This window comes from Myxocyprinus asiaticus, chromosome 16 (genome assembly GCF_019703515.2).
Source record: "Myxocyprinus asiaticus isolate MX2 ecotype Aquarium Trade chromosome 16, UBuf_Myxa_2, whole genome shotgun sequence".
Lineage (NCBI taxonomy): Eukaryota > Metazoa > Chordata > Actinopteri > Cypriniformes > Catostomidae > Myxocyprinus > Myxocyprinus asiaticus.
This window is the reverse complement of record NC_059359.1, coordinates 20,905,613-20,920,232: the sequence shown is the minus strand read 5'-3', so window position 1 is coordinate 20,920,232 and position 14,620 is coordinate 20,905,613. Positions and strand designations below refer to the sequence as shown.

General features: G+C 36.6%; 1 protein-coding gene across 1 annotated transcript; it reads right to left on the bottom strand.

The window, feature by feature from the left end:
• Nucleotides 1–597: 597 nt before the first annotated feature.
• LOC127454641 (ammonium transporter Rh type B) lies at nt 598–12,794 on the bottom strand. The gene is made up of 10 exons (XM_051721991.1): nt 12,500–12,794; nt 9,847–10,033; nt 9,255–9,405; nt 8,465–8,612; nt 8,135–8,301; nt 7,865–8,002; nt 7,612–7,745; nt 4,784–4,905; nt 3,399–3,472; nt 598–3,138 (listed from the first exon to the last, which is right to left on the bottom strand). Exons 1-10 carry the CDS (start codon nt 12,684–12,686, stop codon nt 3,061–3,063), a joined length of 1,386 nt encoding a protein of 461 aa, XP_051577951.1. The 5' UTR covers nt 12,687–12,794; the 3' UTR covers nt 598–3,060.
• Between the last annotated feature and the right edge of the window lie 1,826 nt (nt 12,795–14,620).

The following is a 14,620-nucleotide window of genomic DNA, read 5'->3' as shown; positions in this document are numbered from 1 at the left end:
TCCCACTAACCCACTGAGTGACAGGACATACTGACAGCAGGAAATGTGGCCATGCCAAGGCAAAACACTGTACATTTAGTCAAAATTGGGTCTCTTAAGGCATCTTTACTACTCAGAATTCTGTGTAAAAAGGCAATGGTGCAAAAAAATCCAGAATAAATTATGCCTGCTCTGACCCACCTCCTCCCTTATTATCAAATGCAGTTCAGATGCAGCTTCATTGTCAACTTTGCAGTGTAAAGATGGCTTTAGAATATGATCTGTCCTCCACTGTAAAAAAGGAGGTAAGATCTAAATGAACTGGTTTTATTAAATTACATTTTTTTATTTAATCTGAGTAAATTTACCTGACATCAACAAAAGTAATTTTAAGGGGTCAGATCAAGTAGAAATAAATCCTTGAAATAACAATTGCAAATTATTACACCACTTTGTGTGTGACAGACAGGTTTGAAAACTTGCAGCTACTACAAAATCCACACCAAAACCATGTCACTTTGAAGCAGTTTTTCTCAGTTTCAGTGTTGGTGTTGTTTTAGCCATGAGCGTAGTTTTGCCTTTGCCTCAGAATGGATAATCAGACAAATTCTCTGTGTATTCTTTTTTTTTTTTTTTTTTTTTGGTTAAGGAGATGGTTCACACAAAATGTTAAATTCTCTCATCATTTACTCACCCTCATGCTATCCCAGATGTGTATGACTTACTTTCTTGTGCTGAACACAAAGATTTTTAGAAAAATTTCTCAGCTCTGTAGGTCCATTTAATGCAAGTGAATGAATTCCCAGAACTTTGGTCTGCAAAAAGCATATAAAGGAAGCATAACAGTAATCCATATGACTCCAATGTTTAAATCCATGTCTTCAGAAGCGATATTATATGTGTGTGTGAGGAACAGATCAATATATAAGTCCTGTTTTACTATAAATCTCCACTTTCACATTCTTCTTTTGTATTTGGCAATTCACATTCGATTTCCCTGGGCAGGGAGGAGAATTGGTAGTAAAAACAACAACAAAAAAAAACAAAAACAAACAAACACTTAAATATTGATGTTTCTCACCCACACCTATCATATCGCTTCTGAAGACATGGATTTAACCACTGGAGTCTTTTGAATTACTTTAATGCTGCCTTTATGTGCTTTTTGGCCACCATTCACTTGCATTGTATGGACCTAGAGAGTTGAGATATTCTTCTAAAAATATTCGTTCGTGTTCAGCAGAAGAAAGTCTAATATAGCTGGTATGGCATGAGAAAATGATGCGAATTTAAATTTTTGGGTGCCAGGCCTTCTTTTTATCTGTTCTAAAATTAGCATTAAACGTGCAAATATGGCCCTAAAACATATCTAGTTTTTAAAACAACTTTAAAGAACTAAGAAGCACAACAAAATCACGTAGATCTCAAAGCCAGCACCATTTTAAAATCTTTAAAGCTCAATTAGTTTTTAAATTTTTTTTTTTTTTAAAACAGAACACAAACAAATCAAATATGTAAATGCACGAATACATGCAGTAAGTATTCTTCGTTTTTGGTGATTATAAAGCGCAATTAAGCACTTCAGCGTTAGCGCCTATTCACATAACAGCTGTCCACCTGTCTGAGGCCTGGGAAAAGACATTGGCGCTGGTTCACGCCGCGGCGCCGTCTCTGTACAACACTCACTGAACGAATGAAAAGGGGCGTAGAGCTGCTCCCAACAACCCCGCGAGCGTTCCTAATAACGTGCTATCAAAATAAGACCCCCCACTTTCTCTTCTCCGTTTGATCCTAGAAAGTGAAACTGTGCTAATTACGCGACGGAGACCATCTGGACTCTTAGTTAACCATTTTCGCTGTGACTGTTGGCGCCATTAAGTATTCATGAATTAAACGGCACTTTCACCTAGAATCAGTGCGATTTGATGTCGTTGTTTATCGTCGAGCGGAATGCAGAAATCACGCGCGCGCTCATATGAATGACAAAAAACGTCCTTCTAACTTACAGAATATTTTTCTCGCACACACACACACCACCACAGGAATAATTAAATAACAACTATGAATTCATGTTGTTAAAAACAAATATGAATGTTCAAATGCCATTGTATACAGAACATGTCACATAGCTGCCTATATATTGGGTAGAAAAAAATATTGAAAAACAAAAAACAAAGTTATTTGTCTAATTTAAAACAGATACATCTAACATGAAACTTTAAACATTTAACAATTTGCCACTTATCTTCACCAATTTTTTTAAATGTTCTTATTAAAAAAACAACAACAACAAAAAAAAAACATGTCACATATGTGTCAGTGTCACATATGCATGATCTCTTAATATTGTTACGTCTGCAAAGCAAATAATTCAGAAAACAGCATATCTATTTGAGACCAACAAGAAGAACAAAAGAAAAATCTGATTACTCCTAAAGAACGCAGAAATAATGTTATTCACATAAAAATTGTATGTTATAAAAAAACAATATATATATATATATTCCAGCTGTTTAGGATGATTCTTACAGTAGACTTCACATACACTTTTGGGAAATAAAAAAAGAATTCAATAGCAAATGTTTTCCAATTCATTTCATAACATATCCCTTTCACTGCAAAAACAGGAGAGAGAGAGAGAGAGAGCAAGAGCATAAAAGTTGGCTTTGTTAAATTGCAAATATATTTCACAAGCTAATCATCAGCTTCTCTCGTTTTTCTCATTCACAGCACAGAGCTGTAGTCAGCTCTGCATCACCATCTAGTGGTTTTATTAAGAATCACAATTTCTTAGAGAAAGTTGACTGTGAGAGTGACATATAACACTGCCTGAGTTTAGCGTAGCACATTCTCAACGTTTATTCAATATTCAACTTGGCTAATAATGAAATATTTAATATAAACACATATAATGAAAATAATTATAATAATGAAACAGAGTTTGCTGTTTCATTTTAAGAACATAAGTAAAATATCCCGCAGAGAACACCACCAGTGATGGTACTTTGTGAACTGATGTGAACATGTGAACATGACATGAACATAAACAAACACACAAACAGGTATCAAAGAGCTAGTAATTTAGCTGTTGAGTTTTTCCACTTCGTTTGGTGAGCTCACTTCAGTGAGCTCATTGTGACTTTCCTCCTCCCCCGGTACCTGCAACAAGCACATTTCATTACAAAACATACTAGACTTAGTGTTGATTAAAATACTCAAAGTACCACTGCATATTGTGCATCCATTACCCCTTATAACTGTATGTCCCAATAATTACACTTTTTACCACACAATATTAATGATGCATTATAATTACACTGTGATCGTCAAGGCACCTTTGTTTGAAAACAGAGACTTGAAATTAAAATACAAAATGGTTCAAAATATAAAATGATATAAAACTGTCTTGGAGTCTTTACCTCCCAGTAGAGTGCATCCTCAAAGCAGTGAGTATCTGGAGGTGCACCATAGATTGGTAGCTTCAAAATGAATCCTAAGGAGTGCACATATATATTGTTACATATACTGTTTACTCTGAGATCAACAAATCAGAATAAATTCCACACAGACACACTGATATACCCATATGTGTACACAAGTAATTTTTCCAACAATTGTTTACAGACAAATCGTTTCATTTTTAATTGACTAAATCACAATTCCAGTGGGTCAGAAGTTTACATTCACCAAGTTAACTGTGCCTTTAAGCAGCTTGGAGAATTCCAGAAAATGGTGTTAAGCCTTTGGGCAATTAGCCAATTAGCTTCTGATAGGCTAATTGGAATCAATTGGAAGTGTACCTGTGGATGTATTTTAAGGCCTAACTTCAAACTCAGTGCCTCTTTGCTTGACATCATGGGAAAATCAAAAGAAATCAGCCAAGACCTCAGAAAAAAAATTATGGACCTCCACAAGTCTGGTTCATCCTTGGGAGCAATTTCCAAATGCTTGAAGGTACCACGTTCATCTGTACAAAAAATAGTATGCAAGTACAAACACCATGGGACCACACAGCCATCATTACCGCTGGAGGAAAAGGGTGAGGCTTGCAAGCTAAAGAACACCATCCCAACCGTGAAGTATGGGGGTGGCAGCATCATGTTGTAGGGATGATTTGCTGCAGGAAGGACTGGTGCACTTAACAAAATAGATGGCATCATGAGGAAGGAAATTATGTGGATATATTAAAGCAACATCTCAAGACATCAGCCAGGAAGTTAAAGCTCCGTCACAAATTGGTCTTCCAAATGGACAATGACCCCCAAGCATACCTCCAAAGTTGTGGCAAAATGGCTTAAGGACAACAAAGTCAAGGTATTGGAGTGGCCATCACAAAGCCCTGACCTCAGTCCGATAGAAAATTTGTGGGCAGAACTGAAAAAGCATGTGTGAGCAAGGAGGCCTACAAACCTAACTCAGTTACACCAGTTCTGTCTGGAGGAATGGGCCAAAATTCCAGCAACTTATTGTGAGAAGCTTGTGGAAGGCTACCCAAAACGTTTGACCCAAGTTAAACAATTTAAAGGCAATGCTACCAAATACTAACAAAGTGTATGTAAACTTCTGACCCATGAAAGAAATAAAAGCTGAAATAAATAAATCATTCTTTCTACTATTATTCTGACATTTCACATTCTTAAAATAGTGATCCAAACTGACCTAAGACAGAGAATGTTTTCTACGATTAAATGTCAGGAACTGTGAAAAAACTGAGTTTAAATGTATTTGGCTAAGGTGTATTTAAACTTCTGACTTCAACTGAACATGCACCTCACTATGAGATCAATGCAATGGTAATGCCCACCTGTAATTAGCCCACCAATGAAAGCCATCCCTAGTGTGACAGCCAGAGAGATAGCCTGCCTCCCACCATGGAATTCAGGAGTCCAATCCTCAGATTCACTAGCGCCGAATACTCTACTCAATCTGTGTAAGCAGGATACAGAGGAATAAAGAAAATTCAGTTTTCTGTAGTATTTCTGCCGCTGACTTGCAACACAAAGGAATAGGGCTGCACAATAATTAATCGAATAATCAAGCCAATTATGGCTGCTACAATTACTTAATTGTGAAAAGTGTCAATTACAGCATTCCATATAGGTAAACTCCTGTTGCACAAAACAATTCTATGTACAACCTGTTTTTTTTTTTTTTTGCAGCAGCAGCAGCAGTGGAGAATTAAAAATAAATCACAGGAATGTCTGTTGCTAGAGTTCTGTGTATTATTTTCAAAATTCTGTTCAAAATTTGAATAACGGTTTTGCTTTTCATGCTGCTAAGAGGGTAGGGGTGTAAAAATGCATCGATGCATCATGGTGCATCGATCTATCAAAGAAATTTCGATGCATCGATTATGGAATTTAAGAATCAATTATCATAACATTAATGCCCAATGTGACAGTCTTATATTACACCAACCTTCTCGCAACAGACACGAAGTGAAGCATGTGAGATTGAAGGGAAAGAAACGCACTTTGAAATAAAAAATGTTTATGATGCCGAGTTCACTACGTGAACCTACATAAGATAAAATGGATGGATGGATAGATGGATGCTGCCGAGTTCGGCTTTCTGTGTCATTCAAAACTATTTGCGTCTATTTGACCAAAGTAGGTTCATTGTTGTTGCCTCTTCCTGATTCCTATATATTACGTTAATATTGCTTTCGTAAATGTGATTGCTGGGCAGACATGTGGCTGTGAATGAAAACATGCACTCGTTCATTCATTCTCTTTATGGTGAATGATAGAGGGAATAGGGAGTGATTTCAGATGGTTCTGAAGGGAATTAACCAGTTGATTACAGTCACCTGTGATTGGTGAACGACATGCGGCAGCCACGAAAATATATATATATATATATATATATATATATATATACACAGTCCTGCATGAAAATGCGATTGCATTCTGGTAAACAATCTTGACAAGCGGAGGTGTCTCCGCACTGCCTCTCTCCCTATACCAAAATGAAGAGGGAACTCATGGTTACCACATCCCATGTAACCGCCTTTAATTGCTACTAACAGACAGTAGTTTTAATCGATGACCCTGCTAGTTTTAAACATGGATCTTATCTACCTGCACATGACATTTTATCTTTAATTATTGGTGCAATATCTTAACGTTACATGTCATGATATGCAAATCTATTATGCTTATTTAACGGTTAACTGTCTGTTTGTGTGTGTTTGCATCATGTTAAGTCTTTAAGTCATTATGTTGCATTAGACATTATGTTATCCTTTATTAAAATTGGATATCTCTTATGCACGTAACATACCTATGTACCACATTATGTCTATTTGTAACATTTTCATAATATCTATAATGCATATCATGCAATGCATTTTTTGTTACTATATGCAGCCAAACATATAAGCCAGACCTCCTTGGTTCTAAATGCATCTGTGATCAAGCCTGGAGCATTTCTGGTATGTGTAAATTAGGAATGTTCAGTAAAAACATTGTGACCAAATTTCAGATTTCACAATGCATTGTATTCGTTAGATAAAGAATCGTAATTGAATCGAATCGCTGTCAGAGCGTATCGTTACACCCCTATAAGAGGGCCAATGTGAACTTGGCCGTTTAGCCATTGTCTTGATTTACTGATGTCTAAAATAGCAATAAATTAATTCAGAAACAGTTCTCATCTTGTTTGTGTAGCATACATAAAGAATATTGCATGCAGATGCCCTAGACAAAATAAGTAAATTCATCAAAATGAATCGCAATTACAATATCAAGGAAAATAATCGACAATTATGATTTTTGTCATAATCGTGCAGCCCTACAAAGCAAAATCTTTACCTGGAAAAAAAATCAAAAAAACAACACACTTTACATTACAATCTCCATATTACATTGTGACGAGGAGGAGGGCGGGGCCGGGCCGGGCCGTGAGGACACACGAATAACAACTCTCTCTCTCTCGAGCTGGCACCTCCGGCTCGTCTTTAACCCCCTCCCGGCTGATTAGCCCTCCTCCTCATCACATACATACATTTAAATTTTTATTTAACACACTAATATAATTACAATAGCAACTGTACAATAACAATAATATGTGTATTACAGACTGTTCCTAAACAAATACACATTATTACATGTAGTTACTTGTAGCATTACAGATCATGTAATCAGCACTGCAATCTTGTCATTAAACTTAAAGGTTTAAACTTAATTGTTTTTGATTATCGTCTGGTGAGCGAATACATCTGTCACACTTAAGCGTATCTTAAATGTATAGTTCACCCAAAATGTACTCATCCTCATGCTGTACTTAACCTGTACGGCTTTCTTTCTTCCGTGGAACACAAAAGGTAATGTTACACAGAAAGTTAGCCTCAGTCACCATGTTTTTCTTTGTATGGAAAAAGATGGAATCAGCATTGCAAAAGTGAATGGTGACTGAGGCTTTCAATTCCAAACATTCTGCCTTTTGTGTTCCATGGAACAAAAATGTCATAAGTGTTTGGAACAGCATGATGGTGAGAAATGACAGAATTTTCATTTTTGGGTGATATATCCCTTTAAGATACAGTCAAGTGTGACAAATGTGTCTGCTGACCAAATGATAGTCACAAATAATTAATAATGACATTAATTTATATACTAACTAATGACTCACCCATCTCCATACACATCCTTGGATGCTACAGCAGCAGTGACGGCACCCACCACAGCTCCAAGAACCCCCGGCATTCCATGAAGGTTGTGAATGCCACACGTGTCCTGAATCTTCAGTTTCTCCTCCAAAACCGGCTGGCAGAGTATAGAACAGCACACAAATGTAAGACTGAGGCTACAACATACAATTATGAGTGCATTTAAAATTGTGTGTCTGAATTTCCATTCTATAAATGCAAATGTGTGCTACTAACCGTGAGGTATTTGTATCCTAGTACTGAGATAGTTCCAGCCAGGAATCCCACGATCATGGAGCCAAATGCAGTCAGCATCATCTCTCCAGCTGTTCCTACAGCAACACCACCTGCCAGAGCAGCATTCTGGATGTGCACCTGAGAAAGACAAAGTCATCTATTGTTCAAGTGTTTTATATCCCCTGAGAGCACGAAGTGGAAAAGAGCTGCTCTCCAAACCACACAATGCAGTAATTTAATACCAAACAATGACCACATGAGGGTGCCAACCATGTCCAATTTGCCCTCTGGGTTGACTAGGGCAGAGAAGGCAAATGTAGCCATTGTGCATGAAGCCAGAGAGTAGTAAGTGTTCATGGCGGTTCTGTGCTGGGGGTCTCCATAATTAGTAATGGCTGAGTTGAAGCTGGGCCAGAACATCCACAGGTAAATGGTACCTAAACAGAATGCAACACAATTGAGAAGCTTTAGTGCAATGTGAGTGCTCAATGTTGGACAAATGTAAGCATCAGTCTCTTAAGCTTGGTTGAAAACAGGTCAGCAATATTTACATGTACAGGTGCGTAAATTAGTTGACAAATGTGCATTTAAGTGACTTACCGATCATGGCAAAGAGGTCAGAGTGGTAGACAGATGAGTTCCTGTGTTTACTCTTATCCAGGTTGGGCCTGTACAGCACACGGGTCACCACCAGGCCAAAGTATGCACCAAATGTATGGATGGTCATGGACCCACCAGCGTCATTAGCCTAGAAAAGCCAAGCCAAGGAATTTAAATTTGCATGTATGGTTATAATAACACTATATTAGCTGACTGAAATGAAAATAAATAAGTGATATGTATATAGTTATATAACTCATTATCCATAATAAAATCTGCAGCATATATAATTTAGCTCTCTGTAGCTATTCAAATGTAAAAATCTAGTAGAACTTGTTTTGATTTTTAGGTGGAGCAGTTACCACATATTATATGCACATGTTCATATAGCAAGACCAGACAATGTAAGACACCGGATTAAGAAAGAGATCTACACTATTCATAATTGCAACAAACACATGGCCTGACTGGGTGCATAAGAAAAACAGACAGTCCCTAGTCTTAATTTACAGAGGGCTGACAACAACCTATTTATACATACATTTTCTATCAATGTACAGATATAGTGATTTATCAAACTCCTTACTACCGAGCGTGGATTGGATTATGAGAGTAATAATATGAATCCGTCTTTATTTTGTATGTGTCATTTTGAAAATGAATGTGTTATAGATTTTGAAAATCACATTTTGAAACAATTTTCACAATTCAATGTTCATTTTCTGTGCCCAAGTGAAAAAGATTTTTGAATGCTTTCGTAAATCAGACAGACTGTAGCGTCCACACTCACCCCAAGGATAGCAATCAGGATGTGCTCATTGACAGCGAACAATGTCACCTCGAAAATGGCCATAACAAGCAGTTGCACGGGACTTGTCTTCCCCAAAACGGCACCAAAAGAGATCAGCACAGAACCAGTGCAGAAGTCTGCATTTATCATACTGCATAAAAAAACAAAAACATTTTCAATGTGAGTAATTATAAATAGTCATGTATGTGTCTTTATGTCATGGGGTTGCACAGTCTAGTAAGCCTCCACAATTACCACATCCACTTGGTGGTGCTGTGTTCAGCTGTAAAAATGTGCAGCCAAAGTTTAAAAATGAGAGACGAGAGCCTTTAAACTTGCAAATTGGAACTTAACTTGTACATTTACAATTACGGCAAAGGAAGAAATTGTTTTAGCTGTTCTTTTTTGTGAATTACCACTTTAGTGAGTTGAAGTGACTATGCATTGTAGTTTAGCTCTCCTCTTTTATGATACAAAAAATATCTTTATTAGCTGCACACATTAGTGTGATCAAACCCCTAAAATGCCACTTACGTAACAAACAACTTCTCAGTCATTTTTTATAATTTGGTATGAGTGATTCAGGTTTCACCTTGTAACCCCAACGTGGATCTTGCCATGGTGCAAGCCGTGTACAAAGCCCTGCATAAGTGTGGCCCACTGAAGGGAAAAGGCTGCGATGAGGAAGTTAAATCCGACACTACTGAATCCATAACGCTGAAGAAACGTCATCAGGAACCCGAAACCGATGAAGATCATCACATGTACATCCTGGAAACCTACAACACACAGTTTCAGGTTTGTTTCCCATTCTTTTTCACAGTTTTACATTATCAATATTAATCTCATTGACTATAATTGATCATTGATGTGATTTGGCAGACACACACAGTAAGCTATTACCCATGACAAGGTAAATTAGTTTATTGTGTAGGGCCATTCATTCTGCCATTTCACTTCTTATGACACACTTACACTGTTGCCAGGCAACTGGCCATTGACCTGGGCACCAAAGATGATGGCACAGCCCCTGTGGGCAAACGGTCCCATATACCTCTCACTGACTTGCTCTTCTTTGGCAACTCATAAACAGTGTATTTTGGTGTTTGAGCTATATGTGTAATTTAGAAAAGTTTGCTGCAGGAAAGAGAAGTCTTATAATGAAACCTACAGGTGATCTGAGAACAATGAAGCAATTTCTTTGCATTATCACAAAGACTTGTGTGCACATAGATAAAAGGTGGTGGAGCACTGGAGCAGTTAAACTTTATTTATTTTCATTTATTGTTTTTGAAACCATTATATATAGTATATGAAGCATTCTAAAAATGTAGGATTCATCAATCATTCTATGCCACTAAAGGCATTTCTCATGTAACACCTGTTTTGTAGCTATGTGTCCTGCAGTTGAACAGTGACAAGTAAAACAACAGATGAAATGACTGCTGTATATAACCACTCCTGCAGCCCCTGCCATCTCTTTCAACTGACTCTCTATATCTTCATTTAGAGATGAGATGAATAACCAAATTCTGTAGTGGCAAGAATACTGTCACAGGGCATAAATCTTCAACAACTAAATCACTGTAATTAAACCCCTGTCAGTGTACAGTATTTTCCTTGATCTCTTTCCTATCTAGAAGGGTGGCTTGCTGTTATGATTTCAATGTATGCTCTATTCTATTAAACGTGATCAGTAAAGTCTATATGCTATGATTATGAATTTAATAAGGTGTGCATAACCTTATTTAACTCAGTTCTGGGTGTGCCCTGTTCTTGTAGCACAGACACAATATAAGAAATGTAAGCGAGAGGTATAAATGAACCCAGTCACTTGTTGTGAGCCAGGCTTCTGTTTGTATTAACAAGCAGTCTACAAGAGTGCAAATTGCAGAGATTAAAGAACTGAGAAATGGGTTTAGTAATACGAAGCAGGAAATGTTTACTCAGACACCTCAGGTTGTTTTTCCTCTAAGGGATCTGTCTAGGTCTCAATCTACCAATACATGAACTCACTCTGGATGTATGGAATGTGCTAGAGCTCAATAATTCTCAGAACTGCAGTTGGGATTTATGCAGGTGTTTGTTGAAAAGGTTCACGCCCTGCAACTGTGGTGGGGAGGGTTTGCTAAATTAATTAGAGAATCGGCTACAGTTACAAAGGCAGGCATAAAACAAACATAATTCAAGATTTCTAAAAAATCTAATTCATGGAACTTGGACCTGCTTAAATCAGTCAGACCACTCAAACAATCAAAAAGTTACACACAGTTCAGGCCAATGTTCATCTACAACTCACCTACTGTTCATCCAATCAAACACATTCTTTTGTTATCAAATTAAAAGGCACAGCCATCTGTGTTTCTACTTGCAAACTGAATAGATTTATTGAACAAATTCAAGAATTTGTCCTTATAAATTTAGTTATTATACAATTAAGTGATCATATTAGATTTAGAGCTGGGGATACTGTATGTCTTTATGGGGATTTATATGAGAGGTGGGGGAAATATTTCAAAGTATACTGATATCCTACTGCCAGAAATCAATATTTTAGTTTAATTTTTCACATTAATATTTTTAGAAAAAGAAAATATCAGTGATCAAAACTCAAAGAATGTGTGAGAAGGCAAAACAAGGCAACACACTCTTGATTATTTCTATTCAACCAAAATGCAAACACATAGCTGATAGTTTAAGTCTTGTTTCATCTGTAAGGATCTCCACTTTACAGCATGATAGACTTTAAGGCTTTCAGTGCTTTGATAAACTTGCTCAAACCAAGGTATGCTATTAACCTTATGTAGATTTTTTGTGTCACACTTGGCCTACGCTATATGTTATCTCTATGACTCAACGGTCATGTAAAGCAGAAAGTTCAAATCTGAAATTCAATGAAGATGAAACAAATGGGTAAAAAGATTAAAGAATTGCAATATTACCATATATGATATCAACAGGTCACTGCTAATTCCCACCACTAATATATTTATACAGAGGGAATATCAATTATTTGTATTTTGCAATTTTGCAAACAAAACACAAACAGCCCATTTGCTGAAATCCACAGAATTCCATTCATGTTCTAAGAGAAGGACATATTTAAATTGTGCTGAATAAAATAAATAAATAAAGGGCTTATTTGGCTTATACTACTACCAAAACTTTAATCCCCTCATACATTTTTTCTCCCTCCCGACTTGCACACACATTTCAATCTTTTTCTCTCAAAACCACTCACTTACTGGGATAACGATAGTAGAACTCATTTTCGTGTTGGGATTCGTTATGTTTTCCCTTTTCATTCCAGTGCTTGGCATCGGTGTCTTCGTTATACTCCACCAGCGTTCCAAAGAGGATGATGAGGATGACCTCTAAGATGATGCATAACAGTGGCAGCCGCAGCCTCATGTTAGTTGAAGAGCCACTCATGATGCTTCCTTTTTACAGTATCCTTTGCTCACTCTGTATCTCCTTCTCCCTGGCTGGAGCAGGGTACAGGTTCAAATGGGTCTGGAGGCAGAGTGCAAAAGAACATCAGCTGACACAAGTCTTTTTATTGTTAGTTTGACCACTTGATGAGTTTGTAAACGCCCACCTGCTCTCTCAAGTCTGCTGATTTGCAGCAGCTCTTAGCTCCTCCCTCACCTAAAGGTAAGTAGAGAGTACGTTTTCACACTCAGCCACCTGAGCTGATTGGATTGCTTTATCTGCAAATGAGAATATTAATGTCAAAATAAACAATATTATTGGAACATAGGGACTTTAAAAGAAGACAGCAGATAAAAACTAGTGCAATTTGTTGCAATTTCTACACATTTATGTGTCTAAGTGTAAATGGAATATGGATAAATTGTTGCTGGATGAGAAGCATGAAGTGACTAAGTGTAAATAGATTCAGTTGTTTAAAGGAATATTCTGGGTTCAATACAAATAAAACTCAATCGACAGTATTTGTGGCATAATACTGATTACCACAAAAATAATTTTTGACTTGCCCCTTTTTTTCCTTTACAAAAAAGCAAAAATCGGGGTTCCAGGGATGCAATTACAATGGACGTAAATGGGGCCAATCCGTAAACGTTAAAATACTCACTGTTTTAAAAGTACAGCCAAAAGACGTAAACAATATGTGTGTAAACAGAATTTTAGCTTGATGAAATCACTTACTAACCTTTTCTGTGTAAAGTTATAGTAAATTTCAACTTCATTGCCATGACAATGTAATGTCAACAAACCTTAAAACCCTAAAACCACTGTAAAAATGATGATTTAAACAACTTTACAACTCAAATAACACAAGTTTTAACAGAAGAATTTAAGTGCTTTTATAAAATAATAAACGTAACATTTCCGTACAAAAATTGGCCCCATTCACTTCCATTATATGTGCCCCACATTAAACCTTTTTTTTTTAAAGGAGGGATGAGTCAAAATTTATTTTTGTGCTAATCAACATTATGCCACAAATGATGTCGACTGAGCTTGACTTGTATTGAACCCTGAATATTCATTTAAGACTACTAATGGTCACTGTTCTATTTATGTTGTCGATGTGGGCTGTAAATAGAGTGCAGAAAGCTAAAGGTCTCTAAGACTAGGCGTGTCTTGATCATCTTCAAAGATGGTGGTGTATAACCGTATAAACCAAACTGTTGCAAATGCACACAAGCTTTCTTTTTTCCAGCATTCACATTCAAACGGGCACTCATACACTCACACAACACAAACATAATTTTAAATTGACAAGGACATGACCCAGAACCTCTAAGATTTACTGACTGATGACCAGCTTTTATATATTCTGTTACAGGGTATATAATATATATAATATATATTTCAAATGGGAAAAAAAGCATTCTCACAGAATGGCTCAGTATATATATATATATATATATATATATATATATATATATATATATATATATATATATATATATATACACACAGTGTATATGTCATGCCCTTGTCAGCCTCTGCTCCTCCAAACTCCTCTCACTCTCCTGATTATTAATTACTTCCCATCAAACCATCAACCAGGACATTATAAAGTCTCACCACTTTCCCTCAGTCTTTGTCTAGTCTCGTTTGGACCTGCTTCTAGTGTGTTCAGGTCTTCCAAGAATCCTAGTCTCATGAGTTATTTGTCAGTTGATCATCGGTTATCTTTGATACCTTTTATCCTGATTTAATCTGTGGTTTGTCCTTGTTTTTCTCTGTTTACTGCTGAGTTGTGCAATAAACTGCATCTGAGTTCAACTCCTTGTCTCTGCTTTGTAACTATATATATATATATATATATATATATATATATATATATGTGTATATATATATATATATATGTATGTATATATATATATATATAT

Bases quoted from the DNA above. Each gene is read 5' to 3' on its own strand.
- LOC127454641 (XM_051721991.1), bottom strand. From the start codon at position 12,686: ATGAGTGGCTCTTCAACTAACATGAGGCTGCGGCTGCCACTGTTATGC. The intron at 8,302-8,464 runs GTAAGTCACTTA...CATTCTGTTTAG, and splicing joins TGACCTCTTTGCCATGATCG to GTACCATTTACCTGTGGATG. The intron at 3,139-3,398 runs GTAAAGACTCCA...TGCTTGTTGCAG, and splicing joins AGGATGCACTCTACTGGGAG to GTACCGGGGGAGGAGGAAAG.